Consider the following 16,721-nt stretch of genomic DNA (forward strand, 5'->3'; position numbering starts at 1 on the left):
GTGTGTGTGTGTGTGTGTGTGTGTGTGTGTGTGATAACAACATTATCTACAGACACATCAACAGTGTGTTTGCGCATTATTTGTCTGTGTGAGTGAAGAAGTTTGTCTCCAATTCAAGATGTCATTGCATCATAAAAGCAGCATCCACCATCTGGATGTACTATCTCAATGTGTGCGTTTGTGTTTAAAACAAGAGACAAAAATGAAACAAAAAAGGAAACTGTACATGATGATGTGCTTTACAGGTTCTAGATATTCTGATATTAAAGAGTTAAGAAAAAAATGGACGCAGTATTTTAATATAATGCTCTTATCTTTGGAGATGTATTTTGATGTGCATTATGACTATACAACATCATTGCGTCATCCTTGGTAAATGTCAGGCTTTGTTGTAATTCAGAAATTAAAAAAAGAAAAAAAAGAAACCTCTTTTTAAGAGTGTTACTCCATTTCAACTGTGTGCACATTCAATATGTACAGTAGACGCTGTCATCATCACTCGACAGGTTGCAGATCAGGGCTCCAAGGGTCCAAACGGGAGTCAGGTCATCTCACTTCATATCTGTGTACAGTTCAGAAGTATTACTGTTAAACATTGTCATAATGTATGATTATTTCACCTACCAGAGCAAGGCAGAAAGACATACATTCAATTGAGATTTTATAACACACCTGTCTGTTCGTGTATCTCAAATGTAGCCTCTTTCACTCTTCCATGCTATGTAACAATGCCCTGTACAGGGTGTCAGTTTAAGTACTGGTCATATCAAAAGGAGACATATTTAAGTATTAGAGCATAAAATAAAGTGCAAAAATGCCACACCAAACTTTCTCTTTTATGAAGCTCATTATTTAATGGTGTATATAAGTATTTGATGCGGTTTAAATGTAAGATGTGATGTACTAATATAATTGTGTATAGTATTTCCTAGAGATGTTTATTTTCTATAAAATGGAATATGTTATTGCTTATAAAATGTGTTATTAAAAGAATCCATTGATGAAAAGTATGACCTTTTTTGGGAATGTCACTTGTTATAAGTTGGAGCATGCCGTTTTATTGATTTTCATGTCTTTGTTTGGAATCGATGACACAGCATCACTTTCTTTGAAATGTTTTTTGTAACGCCAATGTTAAATATACCAGCACCTTTCAATGCTGCTATGACCAATGCCTGCTCTTTTTGTCTTTCCTAAACATGCACTGAAATTAACACACTGGGAACACAATTTGGATCAGCATATTTTCCGTGTTCACCAAGTAAAAATGATGAGTAAAAAATTAAATAAATAAATAGTGGTTTTTATCAAATTAACACATCCCATCATCACCATAGCCGTATATGATGACATAAATGTTAAGCTTTAAATTTTTAAAAATAAAAACCTACTCTAACCATCTCCATTTAAGAAAGCACATTACAGCCAACTAATGACATTAATTAACGTTTGGCCTTTGCATACAAAAACACAAAATAATTGGGTTTTGGAAAACACTAACAGATTAATTTATTCTTTTGTAACCACTTTTCACAAAACTTTTATCCCATTTTACACAGACAACCTATTTGCATAATTTTTGTTTAGTGAAGAGAGACTTAATTACTTCATTTATCATCATGTGGTATTTAGTTGCATTAAAATGTTAAGCACCACAGGAAACACTAGTCTTCTTTACAAAATGCTTTAATATTTACATCATAAAAGGATATAACCAAAGAACGAAAAAAAGAGATGTCAGTTAAAGGACACACAAATAATACCTTTAGACATGGCTGCGTCTCACTCATCTCAATCACACGTCTTTCACATTAGTGACACACTAAAAAAAACGTACTGATTCTGGGACAAAAACACATGCCAAAGTTTTTGTTTTTTTCACAGTCCTCTACAAATCAATAAATGGTAGTTCTCTATGAGCATGAAACTATAATGACTGAAAGAGCAAGTATTGCTCTTTATGTTGGAGGTACAAAAGTGCCAAAGGTTCAGGTTATGGTTTGAGTTGTCTGTTGGTGATGCCAGAATTGGACACTGCCAATTTATTTTGTTATCATAGTTACATACGTGTGCAACAGTGCCAAAGGTCAACTGAGTCAGACGATGTGACGCAAATACCTTGAAACTGTCTCCATTTTGAAATTCATCGCCATGGCAACACAGTACAGTAACAATATTTGGGCCTGGCCAAAAGCTACCACATACGACATGTTTTAGGGGAAGCAAAAAAAATAAAAAATACTGCTTAATCAAAGTCCATACAGATTATAAATACATTTTAAAATATATACATAGCAAAACAAAAATTGACCTCTATGAAAATAACTTCAAAAAGCCATCTTATTATTTATCTCATTGAAATCACCCTCACGGGGCTAGTGCAGATAGACACAGAGCTGTACAGTGTGTCACCTCTCCTCAGATTATCACCACAAAATCATGATTCAAATCAACTTTAACACTATCTGAACAACCTGCGGAGCGGCTTCCCACTGAACGAGCCCACGGTTGGACCAAACCGACTTCGGTCCTTATCCTCCTACGAAACACCTCACTCTGCAGCCAATCAGGGCAGCCCGCCACTCCAACCCACTGAGCACTCCGGCCTGTAGAAAGTGCATCTATGTCACAAAGATCGAGCGTGGGACTATACTCAGTAAGTGCGGGGCTAAAAGCTCTGTCATCTCACCACACACACACACCACACACACCACACACACAACACACACCACACCCCAACACCCACACACCACACACACACACCACACCCCACACACACACACACACACACAACACCACACACACACACCACACACACACACACACACACACACACACACACACCACCCACACACACCACACACCCCACACACACACACACACACACACGGCACCTCTCTGTGGTGAAACTATGTCACTGCAACACATTCTCACAAGGGGATTCAGCTGGTAAAGAGTGAGAAAAAATGCTTCCTTTATTCTGGTTATAAACCATAGCAACAAGAGTGTGAGCTCTACAAGTGCTTCCTGATGTGGGGTTGGGGTGATGGGAAGGACAGTACAGGAAGAAAATCCTGTCAGTTTGATGTAAATCTAGATAGTTTAATGAATATGTTTAATAGCTTCTTTTCTGTCTGTGTGCATTCTTGTATTTCAGAGATGTTTCTATATACACAATGTCCATGCATGTCTCTCAGCACCCGCCCCAAAATCTCTCTAGCTGTTGGTGACGGTGGTGCCGCTGCCCAGCTTGATGATCATTTGCTGGCAGTCCTGGAGGGTCCTCTTGTCCCCCAGCTTCTCCAGGGTGCGAGCTGCATCCGCCAGCATGCCCACCCTTTGGCCAGGAGCCGACAGAAAGGAGGGAGGAAGGTAGCGGCACGCCAGCATTACAGCCTCTGCCTGCTCCCGCTGGCCTGGCCGCGTCTCACACTCCTCTGCACACAAAAACACAAAGAACAACGGTACCGTGGTACTTGAGTACGGGTGAGATTTTGATGCCATCAGCCAGTGCATGAAGAGCAAATACAGCAATTGCTAGAAAACACTTGAAGAAATTAAGGTTTGCTCTATAACAATAAAATACAGACATTAAAAATATCAAGAGCAGCAAAAAGCTACTAAAACAATTCTGCCTCACACACCTGTCTTGGCTCCGGGTGTTGCCCTGCGTCGCAGCGAGCGATCCAAGAGCTGATGTGTGCGGGTGGGACTGGCCCCTGCCATCAGCCTGGCAGTGGCTTCATGAAGAAACAACTGGAAAGAGATGGAGGGAACAGTAATGAGGAGGAGGAGGAGGAGGGGAGGAGGGATGATGATGACTCATACAGAATATTCAGCTCTACCTCAGAAAGACTTTTGAAGCCTTGTGAACAATGCTGTTTAACACTTGCCTCAGGGGAGGGGGGGGGGGATGATGTGTGTGTTCCCAGCTAATTTCCACAGAGAATTGTATTGTGGACTGCTTGCAACTATGTGCAAAGGAAGTATTTGGATGTATGTATGCTATATGTGTTATTCCAGGTATGTACAGCACATAATCTGTTTTGAAGCCTGTGCACCACTCTTCTGCATGCTGGTTTTGAGGATTTTAAGGCACATTCTGATGAGTCATGTTTCCAAGTGCCTGACAATGCAAACACACCAATAAAGGAGCTGCATAGGTGAGTTCATCATGTTTTAATAATGTCTGTCAATCATGTTATTTGGATGCCTGTTTGTGTATTAATAAGACAGAAAAAACAAAGATTAGAAAAATTTGAAAAGCTAGAATGTAGGTCAGCAAGACAACAAATCCCTGAAGCTGCTCATGCTAAGTCTAAATACATACTTGTATTAGCTAATTGACTAAAATGTAGTGACTAATACTGTAATACGTACTCTTCGCATTGCAGGCCTGAAGCTGTGTGCCAGCTTGCGTAGGGAGCTGAGATCCTGCTGAAAGCCTTGAAGCTCCGGCGGGGAGGCCTGGTGGACCCCTGGGGGGCCGCTGCTACTCACCAACCCTGACCCGGCAGGACCGGCCCCCTGCTGCTGCAGGCGCCACACGTTAGTCCTCATCACCAACAAAAGATCGCACAAGAGCAACTGGACAACCTAGAAGAGAGAAATGGACAAGATTAGGATTAGCATTTCACTGCCGTAACAGCCATTGATGCAGTCCAGTAACATCACTGGCGGATATCCTGGAAACTGAAATGCGAGCATTGTGTAGTTAATTATCTAAAAACAACGTCATTTTCAGAAGAAGGATATGGTTACGAAAAAAATGTGTTTCTACGACAACTGTTACTCGTTGATAGTTGTACTATTAGACAGTTCGATATTGTTAAATAGGCAAGTCAAACTTCTGCTGCTATTCTCAAGAAATTTTTTGACGTGACAGAGCTCTACACAAAGTTGAAGGGCAATTTTTCAACTTCAGTATGTGCGTGTGTATTCTGCTGTTGTGGCCCAGCTCTGTGTTGCACTGCAGGTGCATTGCACTCCGCTGAGACACACATGCAATGCAACTACAATGCACCACAGCTCTGGCCGTAGACATACACACTGTGAGCTACCTATCCACCAGCATCACCATCTGCTGAATGCCAGAGGGTAGGTACAGGGGATCCGCAGTCTGTGCTTAGTATTGTGAAGTATGTGTGTGTGTGTGTGTGTGTGTGTGTGTGTGTGTGTGTGCTCGCGCATGTGTATACTTGTATAGTGATTATGTATGGCCAACTGTTTGTGTTTACAATTTTATACACGCACGTGTAGGCACATCTGTCACTGTGTGCATTTGTTTTTTTTATATTTCTAATGTGGATGCTGTTGCCCTCACAAAAAAATCTCTTTAATGCTCACAAATCTGCAAGTGCTTGAGCCTGTGTGCATGAGTGTATGTACCTTGTCTAAACTGGAGCTGTGACAGTGTGGTCCTAGGTTGAGGCTGTCTCGAAGCAGGGCACTGGCCTTGTCACTGTAGCTCAGACTCAGCTGGCAGTTTTCAGGCTTGGACAGCAGAGCCCGCACCGCCCTGAATGTGTTCAGACACGCCTTGGGCAGAAGACTCCTGACAGAGCAAGGGGGAAAAGAGATAGAAGGCCCAGGTTAAATAAGTGGACACGTGTGTGCATGTCTATGTGTGTGTGTGTGTGTGTGTATGTGTTATGCAACACACTGTTAAGCTGGCTGCCGAAGTTCCTGTGTGTGAATGTCCAACTTACTCTGCGTTCTGCAGACTGCGGGGTAGGTGCTCAACAGTCGGATACAGTCTCTCTGCCGCAGCGTCATCTCCTTGGAGCCAGTTGATGATCACCACAGTAACTGAGGACCACCACTTTGAGTGGGGGTCACAGCCTGGATGTTGAAACCAAGAGTCAAAAGGCAAACCCCGCAGGCAAACAAACATGCAATTATTTGAATCCCTCACTGTTCACTGTCGCACGCGCACACACACACCCCTGCCCCCCCCCTTCCCTTTTCTCAAGGTGATCACCGATTTGACAGCACTAAAGATAGATGAAGCAATCTAGTGGATGCCTCCCTTTCCCCTAGCCCCTTTTGGCTCAGATCTGTGATCAGTGAGGATAAAGAAAAGGGGTGGGAGGGTGGAAGTCAACCCACACTCCTCAATCCCAAAAATGACAGCGACTTACCAGTCACAATAGCCATGTTGGAGCCAATAGCAAAGGACTGGGAAGTGGCGCCAGCTGCATCTGACGCACTAATCAACAGCTGGAGGTACTCCAGGGCATCAGCATACTCCCTAAGAAGAGAAACATACTAAATGGTTAATTTGCCACCACATGCACATACAATGACAATTTTAAATCTATTATTACAAATTTATTATTTATAGCCCATCTTTCTATCCTTATGTTTGTTGCCAAATAGTCAATAATTGGTATACAGTGGGGTGAATAGTAAAAAATAAATTAAATGTGTGTGTTCTTTTCTCACCCCTCTCCCTGACTGGGGCTTTTCTCTCCATGAGGCTGGGCCACGCAGTAGAGAGCTTTCTCGAGGAGGTGTTCCCTGAATGCCTGAGTCACCTGGGCCAGAGGATCCACTGTAAGAGTACCAACAGACCCTTAGCACGAGTGTGCATGTACAAAACAGGAGTTTAGGCCTTATGTGACAAATCTGAAGAGGTTACAAATTAGCCATTTTTGAACACATTTTGTCTGCACTGACCTGTATTGCCAGCCTGGCTGTAGATGCTTTCTTTGGGAGTGCTGCGAATAGCCCAATCCCCATCCACAAAGAAGCGGTGACCTAGTGGGTGGCACAGCCACTGCATAGCTGGAGGCACACTGCCACTGGACGACAGGCACGCCTGACGGGCACTGCTCAGGAACACACGCTATCAGAATTTAAAAAAAAGAAGAAAAAGAAAAGAAGTGCACTCTCATTTCTTTTCTTTTAGTTGGATGTGGAAAGAATTACACAGCTTATAGTTTACTAATGATGTTTCAGCAAGTCCCATTGTCATATTAATTGCACATGAAAGACATCAACTTAGTCTATACCATTTGAATTCTAAAACAGGATAATGTGCAATTACATTTATTCTGGCAGCATCCACGCAAAAAAACAGTTAAATAAAATATGACATTTGCAAATTTTAAAAGATGTGCATGTCCAAACGAAGGGGACTTACAGAGGTAAAATGCAGGATCCTTGGCATGCTGGCTTTGACCCGTAGAGCTGCAGAGACGTAGACCTCAGCCAGACTGGCTACAGGCAAACAGGAGCCAGCACACTCTGCCAGGTTTACCGCACTTAGAGCCATGTGGACTGCTGACAGATGGCTACCATTCAGCTTACCTGTATGCACAGATATGAAAAAAGAAAATAGTGTTTATTTATTTTTACATATTATCTTACAGAGAATAACAGTGATGCAACAGTCATACAGAAGTATAGTCAAAAAATGTTTTCTTGGCACACTGAATCAACATAAGTCAAGTCTTGCAGCAAGAAAAAGAGGGGGGGGGGGGCTGAGTTTGCACTCTAATCATCTGAGATACTGTTAATTCAATAAGCCACCCTGCAGTGTTCAGTCTCCCACATTGATTTCATTTAGAAACAGGGTTTTTCCCACCAACTGACCTGTCATGTGAAGCTGATGCAGGCGGTGGTAAACAAGGGAGGCGTCTCGGCTGCTTTTGCAGGCGTCCTCCTTCAGGGGGCGGTCAGATCGCAGCCCCCCAGCCCTGGTAGCCAGCCAGCGGCCCACCCAAAGGCGCTGGAGGCAGAATCTTAGCAGGGACCAGAGTGCAGAACAGGCTAGGTCCAACTGAGAGATAGGTAAAGGACGACCTAGAGCCTTCAGACAGGTCCATAGGTTCTGACTGGCCTGGGCAAAATCTCCCTGGGGAGGGTGAAAGAGATCAGTGATGAGGAAGCACAGATTAAGGGTAACTCCTGAGGAAGAATATCGGGATCCAGATCTTTCTTTTGGAATGGGATTTGCTTTTAAAATCATCAAATCAAAGGATCATTATATTGGGGTGGGCAACGACAGTGACATACTCTAGCTAGGTCCAGGTCAGCCTGCTTGCGGTGCCTCCAGAACAAGACAGAGGATCCAGAGTGAGGTCTGGTTACAGGCTCTCCATACACCAACAGTCGGATCAGAACCCCTGACACCAGAATACCGTTCAGTAGCCACACCAGTATAGTTGGCAGCATCCAGTCCATCCAGCCCCATGAGTCCACTACAAAAAACACATTTCCTTTTATCATCATATGAAATTAAACACTCTTTAAGTACATTAGGCACTCTTACTGACAGAGGCTTCATTTTACCTGCGATATCCAAACCCAGGACACTTCTTCCTGCAGGATGGGTGGCAGTAGCTGAGGGGCTTCCAACTGAGCTGCTACCGGATGAGCAGAGCAGGGCGGCCAGAGGGTTGAGAGAGAGGAAGAGGAGGGTGAAGGTGCACAAAGCCATGCGGGAACGGTCCAACATGCCGCCAGCACTTCCTCCTGCTGCCGATTGGTCTAACATGCCCACACTAGGCTGCTAAGCAGAAGAGAGACCAGAGAGATAAGATCAATGTGACAAAAGTTACACAGACAGTAAGTACATATTGTATTTTGCTGAGTACAGTGGTGATTGTTTAAGGATTTAACCTGTTGACTGTCAAAACTACACCACAATGCTACTGCATACCTTAGTGTCCTCACCCATCGGACTGTCAGACTCTGAGTCACTGCTACAGTGTGAGAAAGAGCTGGGGGAGCCCACATCAGAGGCTGGCGGGGTGGGCAGCTCGTTCTTCACATCAGCTGGTCCATCCACTTCCATGGCAACCAGGTCCTTGAGAGATTCTGAAGGAAAAGACGAGGAGAGCAGTTCAAGATCAGTGGTACAAAAGTAAAGACATCAATTCCATTTCACTTAGTAGAACATTTTTATTTCTGTCATTCCAGGATTACAGTAGCTATCAATAGAACTCATCACAAAAGGTCAACTGAGTGACTTAGTTTCAAGGAATTGAAATAAATTGCAGAGAAGCGGTTGTGAAACAAAGAAGAGAGACAGGTTTTAAGCACATACTGTTTTTCTGGGCTGCCATTTTAAAAGCCATATTCTCCTGTTTGAGTTTCTGGTTGGTCTGCTGAAGGTAACGGATGTAGTCGATGGCTTTCTTCAGCACTGCAGACTTGTTGAGCTATGAGAAAGTACAAATTAAATTATAAGATTAGTTTCTTCCCTACAGCATGAAGAGATTGCAATCAAATTCAATGACATCCTTTCCTACCTTGGCCTCAGTACCAGCCACGAGATCTTTGAGCTCGAGGATTTTGTCATTAATTGAGGAGCGGTAACGCTTCTCGATGGCGTTGTGGGCTGTGCGCTTCTCTCCCTTAGGTGGCAGGCCCACCGGCTTACCGCTGATGGCGATGCGGTTGATAGGCAGCTTGTCAGTGTCCACCATGACAGGCACCGTGGTCAGGATGGTACCACCACCCATAAAGGCCTGAAGAGGTAAATATGGTGGCACACGTGAGGGGGCAGAAAATAAAGAATGCATAGTAAATTCATATTTGATCACAGTATGAGCTCAGTATTGAGTTGCATATGTTGTGCCTACCTGCAGTGAAGTGCTCTGCACTGGGGTGGTGGTGGCCAGGGATGAGGCCATAGTAGTGACCATGCAGGGGTCGTGCTTCAGAGTGGTCAGCAGCAGAGACTCAGCCTTAATGAACTGGGGTTGTAGCAACACCTGAGAAGAAACACACATTTACAGTAAAGACAACATACAGTTTGGCTTTTGGTTCCATAATACACAAACAAGGAGTACACTGTATTTATTTTGTATGTACAAGTCCATTCAGGCTCATTCAGGCTCATTCAGGTGCCAGTCTAACACACTTACAGGTACTTGCTGTATGTGGGGTGCAATGGTTTGAACTGGCGGGCTCGCTGACGTGGCCAGGATAGGTGAAGTGGTCGTCAGCCCTGGGAGCTGAGCCTGGATGGTCACTTGCTGTCCATTTGGAGGTGATGATGACAAGATCGCTGTGGGTTGGCTCACACTGGCAGCTGGAAAAAATTTCATTCAAACATACAGTATAATTATGTGTAATACCCACAATATCTATCAGCCAATATCAGCTTTAAAAAGCAAATAGGTATTATTGCGTTCTTTTTACTGCTGTGATGTGGCAGTTTGTCAACAATTGTGATATTTTAAATGGCATGTCACCTGTTACATCCTTGAAAAAAATGACGTGTTTTTTTACATTAAGACAAACTGTTGTAACGTCTACGCAAGCATTCGTACTAAGTCTGAATTGGTACTGACACAAAAAAACACATACTGGTATTGGCCTATAAAAAGGTAAAAAGAATGTGATATTTGAATTAATTATTATTGGTTATTGAAGCAACTCTACTACACTTGACACTGTGAAAGCCATCGTCTCTTGGTTTAGGTTGTATTGGTTGTCTATTGTATGGGTTTGTATGGCAATTGGTGAAATACAATCTCACTGGAAACAAGTGACAGCAACAGCGTGTCACCTTGTGTTTCTTATCAGCACTAACTGGGCTAGCCATTGCAATCACCTGTCAGTACCAGGGTTGGGAAGTTTTAAAGAGGTAATAAACATTTATTGCATCCATAATAATTAAACAGCAACAATTAATTTACTACTCCCCACTACAAAAAAACCCCCAGGTAACAATCCGGTGTTAACGTTTTTAGTGGACGTGACTGCAGAAATACTGTATATACAATAACAATGGGTATTGCCCAGACAAAGCATTTTCATTTAGCTCACAGACTCTCACGCCGCTGAACAATGTCTTTTAGAACAGGACTTGGACCTCAGCTAAGGTTGAATAAACTAGTGTCCTAGCTTGGTATTTTTATTTTATTCATTTATTTGACAGGGACACTGTACATTAATTAACATTGCTGTAAATGCACCAGAATTAGCCAAAAGGCTATTTTTCATCCGTTGTCCCTGGACAGATCTTAAAATTGTCATAAACGCAATACATGTGTTGGTTTGTGTGTTCTGTGCCATTCTGAATAGCCCAGGAGTTAACGCCCTATATCTCAAGAGCTAAAAAAAATTAGAACTGCATGCATGAAAACACCCTTTATGTGTATTGGTGAGAAGGACTGTTGCAGTATAATCACTTAAAAAATAACATTGATAAACGTTGCAGTTTCAAAACCAAACATTATAGCTCCTATTGGCTAAAATAATGTAGCACTGGTGTCCTCTTTAAAGGCCATTTTAAGGACCTGTAGATGTCTATCTTGTACTATCTAACTCAAACAGGTAGCCACAATAGGCACTAGAATAAACCCTTGTCACCATCAAAGAGTGTTTACTTGTGTAGCTGATATTGTTGCTGTAGTTGGTCTGGACCGGTTGTGACTGAGACTGGGGCTGGGGCTGAAGTTGGGGCTGAAGTTGTGTCTGCAGCTGCAGCTGGGGCTGAGGCTGGAGCTGAGGCGGAGTCTGAGGTGGAGTCTGGGGTGCAGGCAAGGTGAAGAGGGCCTGGGCTGTGGAGCTAAAAACTGGGTTCGGTGTTGGTGAGCCATGAGGTGAAGCTGCCTGGGCGGGGGCGGACGGGCTGAGAACGGGCTGGGGCTGCTCCACCTGGGGCTGTTTGAGGCTCTGAGCCTGCTGTGGGGAGGCTGGTTGTTGCCTCTGTGTGGAGTTGGGCACCTGGGCCAGGGGGGACTGCTGGAAGGTGGGAGGCTGGAATGCCTTGTCTGGCGTGGAGGAACTACGGGTGATGGGAGGGCCCAGGAGCGCATCCAGGTGGGGGCTACTGCTTAGGATGGAAGAGGAAGATGAAGGTGGAGGTGTTGTAGTTGTGGTTGGAGGGGCAGGTGAGGTGATGGACTGGGTCAAACCAGAAAGCTCTTGGGTGGGAGGAGGCACTGTGTATGGAGGGTTATCAAACAATCCTCCAAACTCCATGTCCTGGTTGCTGATGAGCTGTAGCATGTCTGAAGAGGGAGAGAAATCAGAGCCAACAAGTAGAAAGATTAATAAGAATTTTCAAAAATAACTTTGATGGAGAGTGGAGAGAGTTCTAATTTATGGGGCATGGGCCTTTGTTGAAAAATGCTGTTTTCAGTTTGGCTTATTAAATATTGAAAACAACTTCTCAGTAGCAGGCTGGATCACCGGCATTTCAATGTATGCTGCTATACTCATGCATTAACTCCACATGGTCAGTGTTTATCACATAACAGATCTGAGAGAGCACTTAAAAGTAAGCTACAGAGTAGAATAATAATGCTGCAAAATATATTCCTTCATATGCAGGAAGGAAGTACCATACATCTAACAAAGAGTTTACTGCAGCGTGGGATAAGAATGCACTAGTTTTCCCCAGAACCAGCTAATGTCAGAATGTAAAACTTTATAACAAATTATAAAACATTCAAAATAAAAAAATGTTTGAATATTTGTATTGTTCTTTATAGGATTTTTCCTGACAAATGAGAATTGCCAAGTAGTTTGATATACAGTATGACAAATACATTTTTAAGCTTTAAAAAGTTAAAATAACACACATTTTGGTTGCTTTTCATACTTAGAAAATATGACATGAATTAGAAGCAGGATTCAATAATAACCTAAATTGGATCTGAATGAATACATATGAAACCCTTGTCACAGTGCATGCTGACAGAGATGGCAAAAGTACTCACTTCCCGTACTCAAGTAGAAGTATAGATACTTGTGTTAAAAAATACTCTTCTAATACTACTTGTAAAAGTAGAAGTACTGATTAACTTCTTTACTAAAGTTAGTAAAGTACAGGCTTGGAAATGTACGTAAAGTATAAAAGTAAAAGTAGCCGTGCAAATGAACCATTTTTTATGCAAAGCTCCCTGGACCACACACATGTTACTAGAGTGCAAGCTGAGAAACTTCCGTGCACATGGAAAAAGGGCTCTTTATATACCATGGCCTACATTTTTAATCGATGTCTGCCAATAGACCTAAAACATCACATATAATATGATTATTGTGACAGAGGTTGGGACTCCAGGTTATTAGAATTTTTACTGGAGCCAATTTTGTAAAATGTAAGGAGTAGAATGTACCAATATTTGTGTTAAAATGTAAGGAGTAAAAGTAAAAAATCAGCACCAAGAAATAGTAAAGCAAAGTATAAATATCTAAAAAATCTGCTTGAGTACAGTAACAAAGTATTTGTACTTTGTTACTTCCCATCTCTGATGCTGACATACACAGTACAAACACAACAAAGCCTCACACACAATCAAACACACCAAGCACCAGGTACACATATATGGTACTTTCTATATTGAATGTTTGTAAACCCATGTGCAATCAGAAAGGCAGAAAACCTATCCATTGTACTGTGACAAATATATGAAAAAGCCATGAAACTAACTTGGTTATGGTCTCGCAACAATCAGTGTCAGAAATTAAGGGGGGGGGCAAAGGCCAAAAATGCACCAAGAAATCTCAGAATGCCCCTCAAAAAACATGACTAAGGGGCAAATATTGCAACCAAGATTTTGTAATATATTTACCAGTTTAGGCCAATATCCTAATTCTACATTAAGCTGTAATTTTATTTTCATTCAATTAGTTTAATTTCCATCTCCAACATACACAAACAAGGAAAGTGGTTTTACATATAAATGCAGTGCTAATAGCATAGTATGTTTTTTAATCACTCATGTTGGCACAAGGGGGTGATTTCTGTATGCATTTTAACCTAGGCTCATGTCACATAAAACAAACCTCCAAAATGTTGCTAATGCCCCAACTTTTTAGATAGGAAAAAAATATGTTTTAAATAGTTAATAGAACCCATTAGTCAATAGTTACCTACAGTGGTAACTATTGACTAATGGGTTCCCATTTGCAAGATTTCATATATATATATATATATATATATATATATATATATATATATATATACACTGCTGTTGAGATGCAAAATATTTTATAATCTCTCATTTGGACCTGATGAAGTGTAACAGGAATATACTTGGATAAAAGCTGAGTGTATCTTGTATCTGCAGTTAAACGCAGCATCCTGGATTTGTAGTCCAGTGTTTTGTATGAGGTGATCGCTCTTGGCCAATCAGAGCGCGTCTCAGAGACTTGCCCAAGACAGGAAAGAGAGAGCGCTGTCTGTGGCTCCGCGCGAGGTTACCGTCGAGCAGCATCACCAAGGGTTACTGTCGGTCAAATTTGGGAAGATGACGAGCACGTCTGCCGGATTTGCTTCTTACCATCTACAGTTTACGCAGTGGTGCTTTGTACAAATACACCGTGACTATTATCATAAAAATATACACCGGTATTTACTATTACAGTAAATGGGAAACTGATATCAAATTTTGTCCATACTCTAACGACACATCCCTATATTAGCTAGCTAGCTACATCAAACCTGTTATGAGAAGACTGTGACCATAACACATACATAAACATTTGAATTGCTACGCCAGTATTAATACACAGATATGCAGTTTTTTATTTATGAAAAAAATATATAACGTTACTGCAATAAACAAGTTAGTGTGTACAATGAACATAACAGAAAACGAACTGTGTCAATAGAACACAACATTTTAATAATTTATTTTGCCAAAAAGCGATACATAAGGTTTGTGAAGTCGGTCAACTGAGGTAGTGAACCCAACGCGGAAGAATGAACGACAGTAACCCCTGTCTGTCTGTGGAGCAGGCTGGGGGCGGGGCGCACTCGCGACCATTTAGCAGCACGTTAGCCTCTCCTATTAGCATAGCTAAACCGTTTTAAAAGTAGGTTACTATTAAGACATTATGATATATAACGTTAGTGCAATACACAACTGTAAACAAGGCCACATATTATCACCTCAATAACCTCCAACTGATACTAGTTAACGTTAGCTAGCTAGTCGTTAATGATGGCTGATAAAAGGTACGCTGTGAGCTGCAACATTTTAAATTGACTGGTATTACGTTAGTGCATTAGCTAGATGTAACACACAGGACGCAACTAAAACTAAACACACATGGCATGCATGAGCTAACATTAACGTTAGTGTTAGGTTATACGCAGTGTTGTTGGTTCTGCCACAAACGTTAAATGCGACTGGATTAGCTAGTAACATCTTAATTTCTTACCATCAATGTCGTTTAAGAGAGCCGTGTCAATATCGCTGGGGTCATTAAGCGACAGTGTTGGATCCAGATTATCCAACGAAGGATCGTCAAAAGATAGGCTGTTCATCTTTACTCTTGTGTCTGGCTTCCCGATGTAGCTAGCTAACGTTTGACTCGACTTGCTGGAGAATGGCTCAAAGGGGGGAAGTGGAAAACTTCTCACGTCCCTACATTTGTCAAATCGTCAGACTCCGAGTCTACCCGAAACATAAGCAATGAGCTGTAACTTTTTATTGATGTGCTAACTATTCACTCGTACCCCCATGATCGTCCAGGGAAACTTGTCAAACCAAGCTAAACACTGAAGCTCATTCAGCACTGACGTGCTTACGGCGGTAGCCGAAAGGGACCCACCTAGCAAATGGTGATTGACAGGCTCTACAGCCAATCACTACCTTTGTACATGGATTCCACGTCCCCTGTTTTTCATGTTTGTTTTGATTATTTGACTGAAGAGGTGACAGCATGTAGAGCATGTGCCATCATTTTTTAATACGACAATTCATAATGAGACATTAATGTACTCAACAATCTAGAATAATGGCTCTAGAACATATGTAGGTATAATTTAAAAGTATTATAGAAGATAGTATTTACTGCTTAGAATTGTAATATATATATATATAATATATAATATATATATATATATATATATATATATATATATATATAAAAAATACATTAACAATTAACCCATGCTATTTATCCTAGTCCTGCACTTCCAAATAAAACCAGGCATATATTTTATTAAACTGTATTTTTAGTGAAACCTTGGATGTGTTTTTTGTGTGCTTGCCCCCAACAGCCAATGAGAACCGAGCAGGCGTGAGCTACTGAAAGACAAGTTTGTTTGACTCGAAGAAGCGGCTCCTCCTGTAGAACCAGTAAAATCGACCAATGGGAAGCTCAGGAGCCGAGTGGGGTGATCTGACGTCCCATCTCTGGGTCTAGTGATTACATCATATGTTTCTATCTTTGAACAGTGGTAGCAGCAGCAGGGAAATAACCTGGAGTAATACAGGTGGCCTAACAGAATAAGTAACGATACAACGATTTTCTTTCTATACAGGCTATAGATGCAAATTGTAATATTTGGCCAAAGAAATATATTATTTAATACCAAATCCATTCTTTCAGTACAAGTATACTTAACTTAGTAATGTAATGCGTACTGTGTATTGCAGTAAACATCATACAATAACAACATCATTATTAGTAATGTAAACAATTGGGCAAGGTCAACTTTATTGACATATCTGCAACAGCCAAATTAAAACTATAATGTGAATACACATTCACATTAACACAAAGGGGAACAACACAAAAGCATGGTGGAAAAATAGGTCAGTGACCCAGAGTAGCACTGCAGTTGTTGTCAGTACATGGGGAGTGGAGTAGTATTAACATCCTGTCAGCAAGCCTAGTATTGTTGGTGATGGGGTGTGTTTGTATAAACGTGCATGTCTTGTTCACCTGTCATTGATGCGCCACAAGCAACTGAAGTAAGCAAACGTCTATAAAAAACTGTTGAGATTTGTTTACATGTGATG

At 41.7% G+C, this 16,721-nt stretch overlaps 1 protein-coding gene and 1 long non-coding RNA gene across 8 annotated transcripts; both read right to left on the reverse strand.

Annotated features, from left to right (window-relative positions):
• Positions 1 to 1,668: 1,668 nt before the first annotated feature.
• On the reverse strand, positions 1,669 to 2,857 carry LOC116702533 (uncharacterized). 4 transcript variants are annotated; one of them, XR_004335183.1, is made up of 2 exons: positions 2,848 to 2,857; positions 1,669 to 2,668 (listed from the first exon to the last, which is right to left on the reverse strand). It is a non-coding gene; the product is annotated as an uncharacterized LOC116702533 (long non-coding RNA). The 4 variants fall into 4 exon arrangements; XR_004335182.1 differs by having other exon boundaries at positions 2,821 to 2,851; XR_004335184.1 differs by lacking the exon at positions 2,848 to 2,857 and adding an exon at positions 2,817 to 2,844.
• Positions 2,858 to 2,955: 98 nt separating this feature from the next.
• On the reverse strand, positions 2,956 to 15,519 carry srebf1 (sterol regulatory element binding transcription factor 1). Of its 4 annotated transcripts, none has more exons than XM_032536731.1 (19): positions 15,133 to 15,519; positions 11,346 to 11,972; positions 9,876 to 10,042; positions 9,591 to 9,722; positions 9,258 to 9,476; positions 9,053 to 9,167; positions 8,666 to 8,823; positions 8,296 to 8,512; positions 8,020 to 8,204; positions 7,597 to 7,858; positions 7,145 to 7,311; positions 6,679 to 6,847; positions 6,445 to 6,574; positions 6,141 to 6,250; positions 5,709 to 5,841; positions 5,389 to 5,554; positions 4,381 to 4,596; positions 3,645 to 3,756; positions 2,956 to 3,437 (listed from the first exon to the last, which is right to left on the reverse strand). In XM_032536731.1, exons 1-19 carry the CDS (start codon positions 15,236 to 15,238, stop codon positions 3,217 to 3,219), a joined length of 3,612 nt encoding a protein of 1,203 aa, XP_032392622.1. In that variant the 5' UTR covers positions 15,239 to 15,519; the 3' UTR covers positions 2,956 to 3,216. The 4 variants fall into 4 exon arrangements, with proteins under 4 accessions (XP_032392622.1, XP_032392621.1, XP_032392624.1 ...); XM_032536730.1 differs by having other exon boundaries at positions 8,296 to 8,515; XM_032536733.1 differs by having other exon boundaries at positions 6,445 to 6,553; positions 15,133 to 15,518.
• Positions 15,520 to 16,721: the final 1,202 nt, after the last annotated feature.

Source organism: Etheostoma spectabile, chromosome 15 (assembly GCF_008692095.1).
Source record: "Etheostoma spectabile isolate EspeVRDwgs_2016 chromosome 15, UIUC_Espe_1.0, whole genome shotgun sequence".
Classification (NCBI taxonomy): domain Eukaryota; kingdom Metazoa; phylum Chordata; class Actinopteri; order Perciformes; family Percidae; genus Etheostoma; species Etheostoma spectabile.

What these genes read in the sequence shown, in the direction of transcription:
- srebf1 (XM_032536730.1), bottom strand. Translation starts at nt 15,238, where the DNA reads ATGAACAGCCTATCTTTTGACGATCCTTCGTTGGATAATCTGGATCCA. An exon ending in TGCAGAGCACTTCACTGCAG is followed by an intron (nt 9,477 to 9,590) that starts GTAGGCACAACA and finishes TTACCTCTTCAG; the next exon opens with GCCTTTATGGGTGGTGGTAC. An exon ending in ACAGCTCCAGTTTAGACAAG is followed by an intron (nt 4,597 to 5,388) that starts GTACATACACTC and finishes TCTCTCTTCTAG; the next exon opens with GTTGTCCAGTTGCTCTTGTG.